This window comes from Vanessa cardui, chromosome Z, assembly GCF_905220365.1.
Source record: "Vanessa cardui chromosome Z, ilVanCard2.1, whole genome shotgun sequence".
Taxonomy (NCBI): domain Eukaryota; kingdom Metazoa; phylum Arthropoda; class Insecta; order Lepidoptera; family Nymphalidae; genus Vanessa; species Vanessa cardui.
In genome coordinates, this window is record NC_061154.1 from 6,924,995 (window position 1) to 6,942,056 (window position 17,062).

Genomic DNA, 17,062 nt, shown 5'->3' on the forward strand with positions numbered 1-17,062 from the left:
TTACTTCATTGAATATTTGTTGTCATTCAGGCAACAATTCCGCAAGACGCTAACAGAAGTTGAGTGGATGGATGAACAGACTCGTCAAGAAGCTTTAGAAAAGGCCGACGCAATGGCTTCCCACATCGCCTATCCCCAAGAAATGCTGGATAATGATAAATTGACTGAATTCTACTCTGGGGTAAGATTTGTAAAATGAGAAATGAAGTAATACCAAATAAAAAATGGTACCAAATACAATGATACTAATCCCACCGACGTTATGACTCTTGGCATGGTAAAACAATTCCTTTCGGTAAAGACTTGTGGTTTTATATTTCTGATGGCTACGGACATAGTAAAACGAAACCCTGATAGCCTGTTTCTTTCGCTAAAAAAAAGTAATAGATGTATAAAAAGATTTGGAATCTAAGATATATTCGTTTTTTATTATTTTTAAAGATATAAAATAATGAAATATTTACGGTCAAGTATTCACTTAAACCCTCTTTCCGTAAACGGAATGTAGTAACATGTTTTTTTACCGGTCCAAGAGTGTAATAGAATTCTCACGAGATACATATATCTTTTTGTTTTACCTTCATGTTTCCTTTTAGCTGGAAATGTCGTCTGACAAACTGATGGAATCCGTTCTGAACCTGACGCTTTTCGGTACCGAGTATCTATTCAGCAAGCTGAGGGAACCCGTCAATAAGACCGACTGGGTGACTCACGGCCGTCCCGCTATCGTCAACGCGTTCTACTCCTCCATAGAAAATAGTATACGTAAGTGAAACAGTACATATTATAATCGATTCTTTAAGAAATAATGAAGTTATTTTGTCGAGGTAACCATATATAGCTTTTGTTCCATAATTTTCCGCTTTGCCTTATAGATATAAATGATCTATTCGATTTTACTGAACATCAAGAATATTTTACTTAAATATATATTTTAATATTCTCCTCTTACTAAAAATAAAATGTCAATAGGTCGATTATTTGGTTAAGTTAAATTAATAATAAAATATGTCTTGTTTCTGTTTCTACAGAATTCCCCGCTGGTATCCTCCAAGGTGCATTTTTCTCCGCCAAGCGTCCGGCCTACATGAATTACGGAGCTATTGGTTTTGTTATTGGCCACGAAATTACACACGGATTCGATGATCAGGTTAATATATTTTATTTTTAATAGTAAAAAATTGAGAACCCTTTTTGACGTCTGTTAAAGCAATTTGACAATATTTATTTTACTAAAAAAATATCTCTACAGGGTCGGCAATTTGACAAGAACGGTAACTTAGTGGATTGGTGGCAAGAGATGACTAAACAAAAATACTTGGAAAAGGCTAAATGCATCATTGATCAATACTCGAACTATACTGTCAAAGAAGTCGGAATGAAGGTAAAGATCATAGTCATTATCATCTTAGTAACGTATCTTTAGCGTTTAAATAAACTATATTTATTTTTTCCTTTAGTTGAATGGAGTGAACACTCAAGGTGAAAATATAGCAGACAATGGCGGTATTAAGGAAGCGTATTATGCTTATCAAGCGTGGATACAGCGTCATGGTGAAGAGGCCCGTCTTCCTGGACTTGAAAATTACAGTCCCAGACAGGTAAAATAACAAATTAAGCACTATAATATATAAAATAATGATTTATATACTTGAATGATATTAATACACATTTCTTTTGTAGTTATTCTGGATGAGTGCTGCTAATACATGGTGTTCCGTGTACCGTAACGAAGCGATCAAGCTTCGCATAACAACAGGATTCCACGCACCTGGCCGCTTCCGTGTTATCGGTCCTATGTCTAACATGGAAGAATTCGCTTCGGACTTCAAATGCCCGTTAGGTTCTCCTATGAACCCAATTAAAAAATGCAAAGTGTGGTAAAACAATTTTGCGGTCTTAGTAAATGCTCTCTCGGCGCATACGGACAAGGAATACGAACCCTATTCGTTAACAGAACATATTTATGTCCTTCCGTCGAACTTACATTACGCAGTTTCTCACTTTAAAGTCAACCGAAGATATTTGAAGGGTTCCGATACTTGCAGTTTTGGCACTTGCAGTGTGAAATGTCAAATTAAAACATTATTATACAAGAATTAATAAAGTGTAGACATTGCAAGTGAATCCTTAGTATTTACTTAATCAAAGCATCAGGATGTCAGTGCGGCTACTTCTGGTCTACATGTTACGATGCCTTTGAGCGGCTCACCGTTTTAAATGCATTTTATATATTGTTCAACACTGTCCTACTTCCGCATTGGTGAGATTTTAGACTGACCACTAAGATTGTTGATCGATGGGTAGTTTTATTTATAGATTATAGACTTTGTACATCAGAAGTACAAACGCAGATCAGCCTGATATATTACTCTCACCGCCCGAGATACATTAGGTACTCTTTAATTTCTATCTTAAGTAAGTTCTAAGTCTTATATATCTGAGTCTTTGTGTACAGATTTATTGTATTTGGACACCGATATTTACACGAGTTCAATTTTCTTTGAGAAATGATCTCAGTAATCTGTACGCAAAGGTATCGTTTGTAAAAGTTTATATTGTAATTTTATTTATTACATGAATATGTTTTACGATCTTTAATACTGATTTTTTGATATTAATATAGCAAATGAACTTTGTTAGAAAGTCAGATTAAGATTAAAATAATGTAATTACAATAAATTATATGAATCAGTATTTTCACCCGTGAGCTTTCCTGTCACGCTATTAGGTGTCTTTGACGTCACTCTCGAAATATTTAGAAAATGTAATACAGCATAATATACAAATAGGCCTAGTGAAGATAAAACAAGTGATCTCCGAGACATTGGTCCTTGTAACAACAATGTCTTTTCGAATTCAGTCACAGCATACACAGCATGCAGACCGCGCACAGAGCCTCATGCTGTCTTAGAAGAAATAGGGATAATTTAATCTTAGTATAAGTACTTACTTAAGTGACACTTTTGGATACAATCTTATTGTTGTAAACATTGGAACACCAATTATAAGGCGATTTTTATCGAAATCTGTTTTTCTTTTCTTCCCCAAAAACTTTTTTAAGACAATAAATAAAACACCTCAATAATATTATACTCTTTTTATTGTTTTCAAAATATAATCATAATAATTTTACTCTGTAAACTAATTTCCACATACTGTTTCAAACTAGTCATACATACATTTGAAGTATTGTTCAATCATTTGAAGCGGTACATATTTGAGAAATAGTATTAAGTGTCGTTTATTCAATACGATTGAGTATTATACATAAAAATACAATGAGTTTTTAAAAACAATTTATTGATATAAGAAAAAGAAAAGAACAACTCTTAAAACAAAAAAATAAAAGCTTAAATTTCCTAATTTTAATGTGTCAACGGAATTACAATGATAATAAATAGCCTACAATTATAGAGACTAATAATTTACAGAGCTAAATTGAATTTGTAAAGAACATCTTTTGTTTTTTTTTTTTTAAAGTAAAACTATAGACATTATTAAAACGCTATTACCAACATAACAACCTATGTTGGAATAGTGGCAACACATATATTAAATATGTAAGGAGATGATATTTCAGAAATATAAATATTATTTTACGACAAAGTTTTATTCTTCGTTAATAACGACTATTCGAGACAGCTAATATAATAATATTCGCAATTATATCATTTACAAATACCTATTATTTTTTTATATCAAGGAAATTACATAGCTTTGCAAATACGGTAAGAATCACGTGGTTTTTTTCGACATATATAGATATTAGCTTTAAAATAACAATTTGGAAATAGCTGCAATATTATATAAAACACTATAAATAGAATCTAATTATACAAGATAATATCAGCACTATCGTAATAGTGTATTTGATAGCGTACAGTTTAGCTACACTTCATCTGATTCGACTTACCTACAAACTACGCTAAGATAGCTGAACTAAATATGATAATACTGTAAAAGCGAACAAGCTCACCTGTTTGCTCACTCGACTACATCTAATCAGAGTATGCGAGGATAAGAGAAATATGCAAATAATTCGTTGTCCGTCTAAGGATAGCTTACAGAACATTATCTCACATTATTCAAACTTTCCCTTACATTATATATAATATTTAAAACAGTCTGGTTATATTTTTTTCTTCACGATTCATTATATAATCACAGGTATTGTTTGATAAGCGAATTGCGTGCAGAATATAACTCTAAGAACAGTATAGATGCATTTCGAAATTTAAAATTTGGCTGCCATGAACGTATTAGTTTCAGGAGACTGATTAAATTTGAAGAGTTAGCATTTCAACTACAAACTATTGAAACATACACTAAAGTAACATTTCAGTATACAGTTACATAGTTTGGAAGATGAAAACTATTTATATATATTACCTACGTCCTAACAAAGGTGAGGCACTAAATTTTATAAAAAAATTCGATGAAAACACCGACCGATCACAGAGTGACTAATAAAATACGTCTTATATTAAAGAAACGTTACAACACACTACAAGACCGGACACGGGCCTCGTAGATGTCACATTATACAATCGAGTTTAAGATTATTGGAAAGAGTAACAGTTTAGAAATCGTTCTATATAGAAGATAATATACATATTTATTTCGTGACGTATTCACACTACACTTTGTTCCTATAATTTTCAACGCTGCGTTTCCACTAAAATAGTTATCTAATTCTTAAGAAAATCACAAATAATTACACAGAATTGATACAATTTGCTTTTATAACACTAAGACGCGTATTAACAACGATTTATCAATTTAACTTTAGCAGAAACGCAGCTACAATATAATATATAATTTAAATATACGAATCGAAATGATTATTTCGTTTTTGGAATCTTGCTTCGATTTATGAGATCGTGGAATTAAATAGAGTGCATAATATATTCTCTACTCCTACATTTGAAATAGAAATACTTCATAATATATTTTGATCTGAGATTGATTACAAAGTACTACATAATATTAATTACATTTAATAAGAAGATAGGATGATATATATGTTATTATTATACATTTTGTTAATACATATCAGTTAAAATTACATTTTCGGTGGTAAAACAACAAATACCATCATTGGGTATGTACAAATTATGAATCATTAAATGCCTTACAAAGCATGGCTCTGGAAATGTTAAATATTGGATTCTACTTTTACACTGTATTTTATAAATATTATATGTTTAATATACATACATAATAGAGCTTGTGTAAGTCGAAAATCAAGGCAAATCAAAAGAATTTTATGTTCCTTTACTTTAAACCGCTAGTACCCAACATTTTAGCCCTCTTTACTTCGAAATATTCAGTCACTCCCTACAATTCCTTTTTATACATAATTTATCATCAATAATCGGAATAAAGTGTTGCACCTTTACATCTCAAGCATAACCTAATTTGATTTTACAACCTTTACAACACAACACTTACATTTCAAACTAATAACCAACAGCTCCATGAAAAATAAAGAAGGCTGTCGACAATGTACATCATCGTTACTTACAAAACGAAGTTAAAAAATATGTCCATTCCAGTGCAAAGACTGATTTCATATTTTACCAACGTCAATAAAAAGGCTATTTACTGAAGAATTTAGAGATTTTTTTTATAGTGATTGTGAGCCTTAAGTTTCTTTATATTTTACGAAATACTACGTTATTGTTACTATTTGTTTCATATTTTATTACTTTCAAAATAAAACTGAATTTTATGCATTAAATATTTAGAATTAATCAAAAAGTAACGACATTCCATCTAAGTCAAAAAAATTCAACTCGAAATTTAGTTGATGAAGTTCGACTTACAGATTTATACACATATATATAATATTATTATTATTTTTTACATAAAGTGACAAATACTATCTAGTCCGCGATTGCGGCTACTATAACTTACAATAATCTAAAATACTCAATATTTGAGTAATACTTTACAATTCATTTAAACTACGATTGAGAAGGATTGATGTGTTATGAATTTTTTCACATTGTACATACTTAAATACTATTATTGGTTTAAAGTTAAGAATTATGCTAAAAGTATGATATTTTCATTATAATCTAATATTTGAGTAACGCAATATTTAATACAAAATGGCACAAATTCTATAAAACAAGACTATTAATTTAATGTTTTAAATTAATTAAATAATTATTCCATACACCATTTAGTTCTTTATCATACGAAGCCACAGAGTAAAAATATTAAAAACGCGTTCATCTCGTCTTTTATTGAAGCTTAGTTAAAGTTATAAATTATTAAACGGTAGTCACTAACAAACTCTTTAATACCAATAGCTATTTAACAAATTTAAGTTGACCTATTATTAGATTATATGTAGATATTAGAAAGAATTATTTGTCAAAAATCGTCGTCTTATATAATTTTTATTTCACAACGTATGAACAAATGCAACAAAGTCGAAATATTTTTGACTCGCGTATAAAAAATTCAAAACCATTGCAATCAAATAGAAATGTACCGTTTTAAAAAATGTGAGTGTGAAGTATTACTGATCAGTGTCATAGCTGGCAAGTTTAAACACCACTTCACAGTACAGTCACCGTTGTGACCGTAGCGATCCGGGTTATATGGAGGAATTGGTCAAGTAATTAGTATCCGATAAACAGAAAAAGACGCAAACCAAATCATAACTTCTATATCGCGGAGTAAGTGACCATTAAAGCCTCAATACTAGTATGTGAGGTATGCTGTTTCCCTTGCTCTATGATTTTCTCTATGTTTTACATAATATTTGTATAAAACTCTGATTTGCCTTGTGAATTGTGAACACTAAAAGGAGTGACATAAGTTGCAAATCTAGTTATAGACCACTATCGTGTCAAAAGGGTTTGATAGATTGATATATCGGTTTTAGACCTGGTCTATGAGAGGTGTCAGGCATATTGAGTTCAGCAAACTGTGAAGTATTTTTCAGCATGCACAACAATCTATGCTTGTTTTCTCGACCTTGTCCTTGCATTTAACCTGATCAATTAGGATATTTTGTGACAGATATTGAAGATACCCGAATGGTCTTCATATTCTGGAATCAAAACCAGTTCAACTTCATACGATGGTCAGAAACCTACTAGAAAGTTAGGCATCCGGTGTACGGAGATGTTCTCGACGTAGATCTCCTTCTAAGAGTATCATATCGCACAAGGAGATCAAGGGGCACGGATTTTGATGGGGAGGCGAAGACTTTGGTGCTATGCGCAGCTCTGAAGAGACGAAGTTCCTACTCGTGTTTTAAGCAGATCATGTGAGGGGAAACGCGTAAATATGTTTTTCAGTATAAATAGCATGGTCATATAACTTGATATAGATACTAATAGAGAGGGTGAGTTAATGCAGTGATGAAATTGGATCGCTCATGCTTTACCTTGAGCATACTGTACAAATTTCTACTCGAGTCGTCTTTGGTTCGATTAAATGCAGAAATGGTACAGTGCCCTGCAAGTCCAGTACAACAATACTTTCACGATACTGCAAGAAACGTAACGCTACTTCAGCCAGTTGGGTATGTTCGGCGATGCGCATGTAGTGTTTATACAGACCTGGACTGAGGGGAAAGTGGTAGATTTTAATAGATTTAATTTTTGAGAAAAATGTTTAGTTGTGTATTTACAAAAAAACTATAATCCTGAGTGTGTTGAAATAAATATTTTATTTATTTAAAGCTCATGTAGCTCAAGCTCAATGCAGATCTGATAACACGGCATGAGCGAATTTCAGATGTTACTTAACAAATAAATTATGCGAATAATACGCAAAGAGATAGATCTACTTATAAAAAAGTTAAAACGATATTGAAAACGTATTCACAAGCCGTTTTAATATAAAATTAATTAAATCTCTCAATGACAACTGTTTATAGAGTCACTGAAAGCATTCAAATTACTTTCTTATCACATATAAGCAGACGCGATATTACTTATACATAATATAAATATGACTAACGTTTTACTAAAGAGTCATAGCCATTAGACGTTTGCAAACATAGCCAACATATCTCCGAAACGTAGGGAGAAACGAGAAAAGAAGCATATACCGAAACGAACCTATATACATATATATAGACAATCACTTTTCATAGACTAATTTAGCTCACCGTCATTTTTTATAATTTTACAATTATAATATATAATATCATATTTGTAAAAGGTATTTCTAAGCTACAGTGAGAAGCCGATCGTATTGATCACAGCGTAATATATACAGATTTTCAACCAAATAACATAACACAAAAACTGATTACCGTGGAATATATCTATAGAGAAAACGCCTGACCGAGGCTTATATTGACTTTTGAAATACATCACATAATTTTGTTTTTATCATTTTTATATTTTATTATAAAACACTAATGTACACATTTCTGTCAAACTGTAACGATGTATACTTTATTTTGATTGTTATAGCGGTTAAATAAACTCGACAGTTCTAACACGTCCTGCTGACTGGTGTATCAATTCTATATAATATAACAATTTCATGATAGCGAATATCAGGACGCGGCTTTATTTCATAAATTATAACTAACCCTATTCGTCTAAGCTGAGAGGTTCGTCGACGAAAACGGCGTGAGACTTCATGTGAATAAGAAATGCTAACAGGCGATCTTTCTCCGCTTCGTTGCCCCTGAAATAAAATGAATAATAATGAATGATAAAGCTTATCGTTGCGAATAATGATAATTTCCTACTAACTAATATATTAAAGATATAGAGCACCATATGTACAGGAGCTACTTTATAACCCATTTTTTTTTAAACTTTATTCAAGTAGGCTTTTATAAGCGCTTTTGAATCGTCATTTTACAATTAAGTGAAGCTACCACCGGTTCGGAAAGTATATTCTACCGAGAAGAACCGGCAAGAAACTCAGTAGTTACTTTTTTTTAACATTTAAAAAATACAACGTCATTTTAATTAAATACAATTATTTAAATTAATGTATCCTGCTTGGAAGTCAACGGGTCCACGCTTTTTTATCATCTATAAAATCTTGTATTGAATAATATGCTTTTTCTACCAATGTATTTTTTACAAACGATTTGAATTTACCAAACGGCAAAGTTAAAAATTTCTGCGGAATTTTATTGTAGAAACGGATACCTTGCCCCAAGAAGGATTTATTGACTTTGCGGAGTCGGAAACTTGGCCTTATAAGCTTATCCTTACTCCTAGTGCACATACAATGATTATCACTGATTTTATCAAAGTGATCAATGTTACTGTGAATCCGCAATGTGACCGCAATCCGATACGACTAGACAGAGTTCAGACGCAGGATATTTTCGATGTTAATAATTAACTAAACATTAACAATGTTTAAATTGTAAAACTTTTGTTTACATAAAGCAAGTACAATTAACTTACTCGATGTCTATTTCAATCGCCAAGATGGTGTGGTGAGGCTTGCCTTCTTCATCTAGCCAACTAAAATAAAAATAATATAAAGCATGAAATACGATCATAAATAAAACTGTCCATACTACCCGTGCAAGTAAAGACGGATACCGAAATGTGAGTCACTTTCATCACGTCCCGCTCGCACACTATCGCTGTCTATACTCACACACGCGATAGAGCTGCAGTGTGCTAGCGAAAGATGAAGAGAAGCGATGATTTTTATTTCCATTATTTATCAACACGGGTAGTACGAAAAACAAATATAAAATAATATAGAGTCAGAAAAATAACTTTTTTTAAATACAAGCTTAACTTGTAACTCTCACAATGTTTTAACAAAAATCTTATTTATTAAATAAAAGATATATGTATTACTTTAAAAAAGTTTTTGTAAATTTAAGTTTGTGTATTAGATATATAAATATCTGTTTGATATAATTGACTGTTTGACCGAAACCCACATTTATATGATTTATATATTATCCACTTTTGGTAAGTCGTAAGCTACTATATCGATATTGTGAACGCCATAATAGTAGATTTACACCGAAACATGGATAATAGTGTAAGGTAAGTCGTATCGGATAAATACATACTCTTCGTACACACACATGAAGAAACACAAAATTACTTTTCAATAAAACACGTTTTTTCCAAAGCCGCTTAACGTTCAGCGATTTCTCCAGACGATTTTAGGGTTGTAAATTTACATTAAATCTGATATAGTCTGTAATATCACTCACATGTCTCCCAATGTGATGAGGTTGGTGGGCGACGATGCCAAGGAACGAGGACGCTTAGCGATTCCCGACTCGGAGCTGGCAGCCTGCGCCGCGCCGAGCGTCGACCTAGTGATGTGCCAGAAGCCTCGAGATGCAGCTCCAACACCGTCGATCCTTTCTATACGCACCCAACCTACAAAATGAGAACATTACATAACAGTTTCATTCAGCTCAAAAAGGAAGGAAAACAACGTAACATCATTTTTATTATATTACATAGTATTGTATAGTACGACACTACTTAGATGTCGCATCGGCAAAATTCGTAAAACCGATCACATCCGAATTGAGTACGCTATCCCAAATTGTCAATATTTATTTCTCATGCGTATATGATCTTTGCACAAACGTAATAACTTGTAATATCATATGACCTAATATTAGGTTGGGGAAAAAGTCTTTTCGCATATGGTATGTATGAACTTGTAATAAAATCTCTTTAGCTATACCATTTGTATCTGGCTGGTTTTGGTATCATTAAAAAGTTTTAATTTTAAAGAAGGCACTTCCAAATTCAAATTAGGAATTTGTGTGATTTTCATTTGTTTTTGTTGTTGTTAAAATGAGTGAATCTAAAGAAGAAATTCGATACATTTTAAAATATTACTATAAAAAAGGTAAAAATGCAACTCAAGCCGCGAAAAAAAATTTGTGATGTTTATGGACCTAATGCAGTATCTGTGAGAGTAGCGCAAGTTTGGTTTAAGCGTTTTCAAGCCGGAAATTTTGATATCAAAGATGCATCTCGCTCTGGTCGCCCTGTTACGGACAAAATTGATGCCATTTTTGAAAAAGTGGAGCAAGATCGGCATATTAGTAGTTACGATGTGGCTGAAGAACTGGCAATTGACCACAAAACGGTTTTGACTCATTTGAATAAAGCTGGGTACACAAAAAAGCTCGATATATGGGTGCCTCATGAACTCCCTGAAATAAACCTAATGAACCGTGTACTCATTTGTGATTCTTTATTACGACGTAATGAAACCGAACCATTTTTGAAGAAGCTGATAACTGGTGATGAAAAGTGGATCACATACGACAAGAACGTGCGGAAAAGATCGTGGTCAAAGGCCGGTCAAGCTTCACAGACTGTGGCAAAACCCGGATTAACTCGCAACAAGGTAATTCTGTGTGTATGGTGGGATTGGAAGGGCATCATTCATTATGAGCTGTTACCGCCCGGCAGGACCATCGATTCAGAACTGTATTGCGAACAATTGATGAGATTGAAGCAAGAAATTGAGAGAAAGCGGCCAGAATTGATCAACAGAAGGGGTGTGGTTTTTCACCATGACAACGCTAGACCTCACACATCTTTAGCCACTCAACAAAAATTACGAGAGTTTGGCTGGGAGGTATTAATGCATCCGCCGTATAGTCCTGACCTTGCACCTTCAGAGTTTCATCTGTTTCGGTCTCTGCAGAATTCCTTAGGCAGTGTCAGGTTAACATCACGAGAGGACTGCCAAAACCACTTGTCGCAGTTTTTCGATCAGAAGCCCCAAAATTTTTACAGCAATGAGATCATGTCACTACCAACAAGATGGCAAAAAGTTATGGAACAAAATGGCACCTACATACTTTAGTCAAATGTAAAAATAATTAGTTAAATAAACTATAAAAAATACTTTTTGAATTTTCATATAAAATACGAAGAAACTTTTTCCCCAACTTATTATCTTCGTCTATTTGACACGTGGCGCGATAGGGAGCTATCTCTATTGGTTGTGTAAATCGGCAGTAATTGGTTTTAATTTCATTCCATTGCATATTCCGATGCTACATCTAATTTGTGTCGTACTATACCGCCTTGGCTTCGCAAGGGTGCGATATTGGTAACGGCTAAATATACTACAAAATTCGTTTATTTAAAACATCTCATTAGAAACTTTTAAAATTATCAGTGTGTTGTGTATATGTAGACAGCAGTAAGCGACTTTGTTTTATACTATGAAATGATACTCGTAATGATTTATCATTAAATTCATTCTATGAACTGAAAATATACGATTAGTATATATAAATGAATCATAATTACCAGCCAGAGGAGGTTGAGCTTCAGGTTGACAATTACTACAGTAGCACCTGACCTGACCCCAGGACACCGCCTGCCTCAGCTCCGGGTAAGGCAGCACTAAGAAATTCCAATACTTCAAAACAAGGTGAAGGTGTTCACAGCCTTCTCCGAACGCTTCCCACTCGGCCTCCAAGCTCTGGCCTTCTGTGCCTTCCTGATCTAAGCATAGAATCCGGTTGAGATAGTTTAAATTTTCAACCGTCAGCGGTTCCGAGCACAAATCGTCGCGACGCGTCGACTCGTCTATAGATGACGACTGTTCCTCGGTCAGATCCGGTAAATTTCCCGTTTCGAGAGTCAGAGCATCCATTATTTCATTATCTAAATTGTCAACGTCGTTCGCCTCGGGATAGCGGTCGTTGTGCCTGATATTCGTGTCGCAGAACTGGTCATGTATTTCACTGTCGTCTGCTTGATGTCCTGAGCTAAACGTAAGCCGTAGCGTGTCCCGGACCATCGATGAATCTGACATGCGACAGAAGTCGTGTGTCGAGTGACTTCTCTGGACACTTCGAAGCGAGTTGTCCTTGTTAGCAGCGGGCTGTGTCAGGATGAGGCTGTGATGCATCGTCCGGCAAGGGGTTTGGTTCTTTATTTCTTTATTTCTCACTTCGTTATCAGGAACGTGCGCCTTAGACTGCGAACTCGGTCCCGGTTGAGTGCTGATCGTATCATAGCTCTCCATGAGGTTGTCGTGGCTGTACGCCTTGTTAGCCTTTCGGCGCTTGCGCACTTCGATGCGTTCCGTCACTGGTTGGTCTTCATCTTGCATGTCTTCTACGTTGGGCTCGACGGAAGACTCTTCTTCTCGACGGTTTTCAGCTATTACCGGTAGGTCGAGGGAAGTTCCAGTCACCACGGTATATGGATGAAGCAGCACTGAAACCTACATTATTATTTGATTTTAGTAGCCGTTTAGATCTATGAACTAAAAAAATGAACGTAATTATATGTTTACATCCTTTTACATAGGATAAAACAGTTAAACGAAATATAAACTGCATATAAAAAAACTAAGCACCCACCCTGGCTACGCACAGGTGCGATGCTGATACTAAATATATAACAGAATGTATTTATCAGTATTTATTTTACTATAATATCCATGTGTTGTCTACAAAAACATTCCTCTCGTCGTCAATCAGTCTATCTATTAAAAAAAACGCATCAAAATCCGTTGCGTAATTTTAGAGATATAAGCATACATAGGGACAGACAGCTGTAAACGAATTTGTTTTATACTATGTAATAACAATGTTGTCTAATTTATGTCTACTTATAAATAATAACTTACTTGGGAAACTCTTCCATACAGGTCTACCAGGGGATATACGTGGCTGTAGCTCCGGGGAACCGCACCGATGATGCCAACAACGTTACCATCGATGTCGACAACCAACTCGCTGTTGAATCTAAAATGTAAAGTCAGCACCGATTGCTCCGACACTTCTTCCAATTCGGCCGCGGCGTGTGTGATTAACTGTAAAATTTATTATGACTTCTGATACTTTTCTTTTGTAAAGAGTAAATAAGCTAAAGTACGACACAACTTAGATGTAGCATCGGCAAAATTCGTAAAACCGATCACATCCGAATTGAGTACGCTATACCAAATTATCAATATTTATTTCTCATGTGTATATGATCTTTGCACAAACGTAATCACAACTTGTAATATCATATGACCTAATATATTCGTCAATTTGACGCGTCGATTTACATGCACTTGCTTTCTCTGACGCGCGAATCTATAGCGACGAATAGCGTCGAATGGCGTGATAGGGAGCTATTTCTATTGGTTGTGTAAATCGGCAGTAATCGGTTTGATTTTCATTCCATTGCATTTTCCGATGCTACATCTAATTTGTGTCCTACTATAAGTAAATAATTATAACTATTACGAGCGGCCCGTTTCGGCTTCGCACGAGTGGACATAAGGTTTTTTTTATATACTTTTGTTGTTTTGTTGGAGTAAAAAAAAAGTAAAGTAACAGCCTGTAAATTTCCCACTGCTGGGCTAAGGCCTCCTCTTCCATTAAGGAGAGGGTTTGGAACATATTCCACCACGCTGTTCAAATGCAGGTTGGTGAAATGGACATGTGGCAGAATATCGATGAAAGTAGACACATGCAGGTTTCCTAACGATGTTTTCCTTCACCGCCGAGCATGAGATGAATTATAAATACAAATTAAGCACATATACATATATAGTGGTGCTTGCCTGGGTTTGAGCCCGCAATCATCGGTTAAGATGCACTATACGTTCTAACCAAGCACTGGGCCATCTCAGCTCAATTGTTTTGTTAAATATATTGAAAAGTCTTTATTAATGAAATGAAAAGTCCGTGTCAGTTTGTGTTTTCCAACATGTTTATCAATCGTCGTTCTATTTCAACGTATTAACACAAAAACCTTAATACTTTATATACTTAAACCTTCCTCCCAAATCACTCGTATCTATCATTGAAGACCGCATGAAAATCCGTTCAGTAGTTTTGGAGTTTGATACAACATACAAACAGAAAGACGCAGTCGAGGGAATTTGTTTTATTTTATGAAGTGATGATATAAATTAGATTAGAAATGATTCAAGTCTATTTATATTCTAGTATATTTGACTTACGTTTGTGCCGTTGAACTGCAAATCACTCGATATTATCCAGGCTGGCGGGTCGAGCCGCATGGCACACTCCGGCACGCCGTCAATGGGCAAGCACGGCACCCCGCCGATAGAAAGACTGCCATCCCAGCTGTCGTCTATTTTATCCACTCGAAACTGTTAAATATAATAAGGTATTTACTACATCTGCCTTTACTCCTTCAGTTGCACTTAAAACTATGTTGTATAATTGTATTATTCAAAATCGCTATAGCCGAAGACGACAAATTCGCAATCGTCAAAACTTATGCAAAAGCGACTTAATTTTATTACTAATTATCAATTATCACTGGGAAACAGCGCTCATGCCACACGAATTCTTTATTAAATTACAATAAACTCGATACTCACCGCAGGACACGAACGGAATAAAGAATGTGATACTGACTTTAATTATTTTACCGTACCAGAATTTCCATATTTCAGTTCCCTACCTTCGCTTGACATGAGTGAGTTACGAACAGACAGACAGACAGTTATTACCGAATCAGTCTCAGTTTTCTTCTGATCAAATCACATACATTTTTATCATTGCGTACTTATATATCATAGTAATAGATAGAACTGGCAGATGTCCGACCTGGTGGTAAATGGTCACCATCGTCCCAGACATAGGCGCTGGTAGAAATATTTAATATTCACGTCTATGCGCCAACAACCTTGTGGACTAAGATGTTTTGTGAATGTTGTTACACTGGCTCACTCAACCTTCAAACCGGAACACAATCTAACAACAGCCATAAAACTACGTTTTAGTTTTTCTACCGCCGAACAGGGTGGGTTGGTATTCAGATGGATAAGCTGGTATCTACCCAGATGGGCTTGTACATAGCCCACAGCAAGTTTTCTAATAATTTAAATTGTACAGATTGTAATTAATCATTGTACTTGAAATATGTTCCAAACCTTCTCCTCAAAGGGAGAGGAGGCCTTTAGCCCAGCAGTGGGAATTTACAGGCTGTTGTTGTTGTTGTTGTATTGTACTTGAGCGAAAATGTCGTGAAAGCATACTACCTACCGATCTTTAAGTTTAATATTATATATATGGCAAATTACTTTTAAAATACGAAATCGGAATTGACAAATCTGATTTTAAAATAACGTAATAATTTAGTTTCTTTTGGCTTATCAAGATTAAAATTGGAGTATTTATTAAATGTGTAAAACGTGTAAAATTTTAGTAGATTGGAAAAAAGGGTAACGTCTAGTGACTTGGAATCTACGGGCCATAGTTTAAACTAACCTTTTCATCTTATTTTAGTAATTCAGAATATAATTATTCTCAACGGGTACTTGCTGTATTGCAAGTGAAGTATAAACATTATGGAAATATAACCCCTGTTCTTTTAGCACTTGCATCCAATATGAAAGCTTATTTTTATTTATAGCGCTCTACTTTACAAATAATTCGTTTTTCATAAAGTAGTTCGTAGTTCGTGTGACACGATTAAACTTAATTTTGCCAGTGTAATAAGATAGCAGCAATGTTATAATATAATTATCAATATTATAATTTATAAAATAAAATGAAAACATACTTCGCCCACACAGACACAGCGCGAGCGTAACGGTCCAATGTTACTGAAATGCTCAACAAACGATTTAAATAATATACAAACAATATTAAAATACATAGTTCGCTGAGCTAAAGAATTACATTTTGAGGTCTACAATTATAATTACGTTAAATATACATATGTTTCTTTTATATTTGTTTTTGGCAAAAAAATAAGCAATATATGAGCATCATTTAATATAAGTATTTAATTATGCTTAAAAAATACTTTTGCAATATACATGTTAAAAATACACTATAACAACAAGTTACACAATATATAATCTTCGCAATGCAATACATAATATATTACATTCGCAATGCAATACATAATATATTACATTCGCATTGCAATACACAATATATGACATTCGCATTGCAATACACAATATATGACATTCGCAATGCAAAACACAATAAATTACATTCGCAATGCAATACACAATATATGACATTCGCAATGCAATACACAATATATGACATTCGCATTGCAATACACAAAATATTACATTCGCAATGCCATACACATAATATTACATTCGCAAT

General features: G+C 34.1%; 2 protein-coding genes across 3 annotated transcripts in view; one reads left to right on the top strand and one right to left on the bottom strand.

The window, feature by feature from the left end:
* LOC124542886 (neprilysin-2) overlaps nt 1-3,028 on the top strand; it is a 44,564-nt gene extending 41,536 nt beyond the window's left edge. For both annotated transcript variants that reach the window (XM_047120784.1, XM_047120785.1), the window contains 6 exons: nt 31-181; nt 597-765; nt 1,032-1,150; nt 1,253-1,384; nt 1,461-1,601; nt 1,684-3,028. In XM_047120784.1, coding sequence (XP_046976740.1) covers nt 31-181; nt 597-765; nt 1,032-1,150; nt 1,253-1,384; nt 1,461-1,601; nt 1,684-1,884 — 913 coding nt within the window. In that variant the 3' untranslated portion in view covers nt 1,885-3,028. The remainder of the gene's footprint in view (nt 1-30; nt 182-596; nt 766-1,031; nt 1,151-1,252; nt 1,385-1,460; nt 1,602-1,683) is intronic.
* Nucleotides 3,029-7,568: 4,540 nt separating this feature from the next.
* LOC124542875 (neuralized-like protein 4) overlaps nt 7,569-17,062 on the bottom strand; it is a 29,425-nt gene continuing 19,931 nt past the window's right edge. The window contains exons 26-31 of the mRNA XM_047120763.1: nt 14,926-15,078; nt 13,597-13,782; nt 12,264-13,188; nt 10,184-10,355; nt 9,408-9,467; nt 7,569-8,667 (exon numbers count right to left, since the gene is read on the bottom strand). Coding sequence (XP_046976719.1) covers nt 8,571-8,667; nt 9,408-9,467; nt 10,184-10,355; nt 12,264-13,188; nt 13,597-13,782; nt 14,926-15,078 — 1,593 coding nt within the window. The 3' untranslated portion in view covers nt 7,569-8,570. The remainder of the gene's footprint in view (nt 8,668-9,407; nt 9,468-10,183; nt 10,356-12,263; nt 13,189-13,596; nt 13,783-14,925; nt 15,079-17,062) is intronic.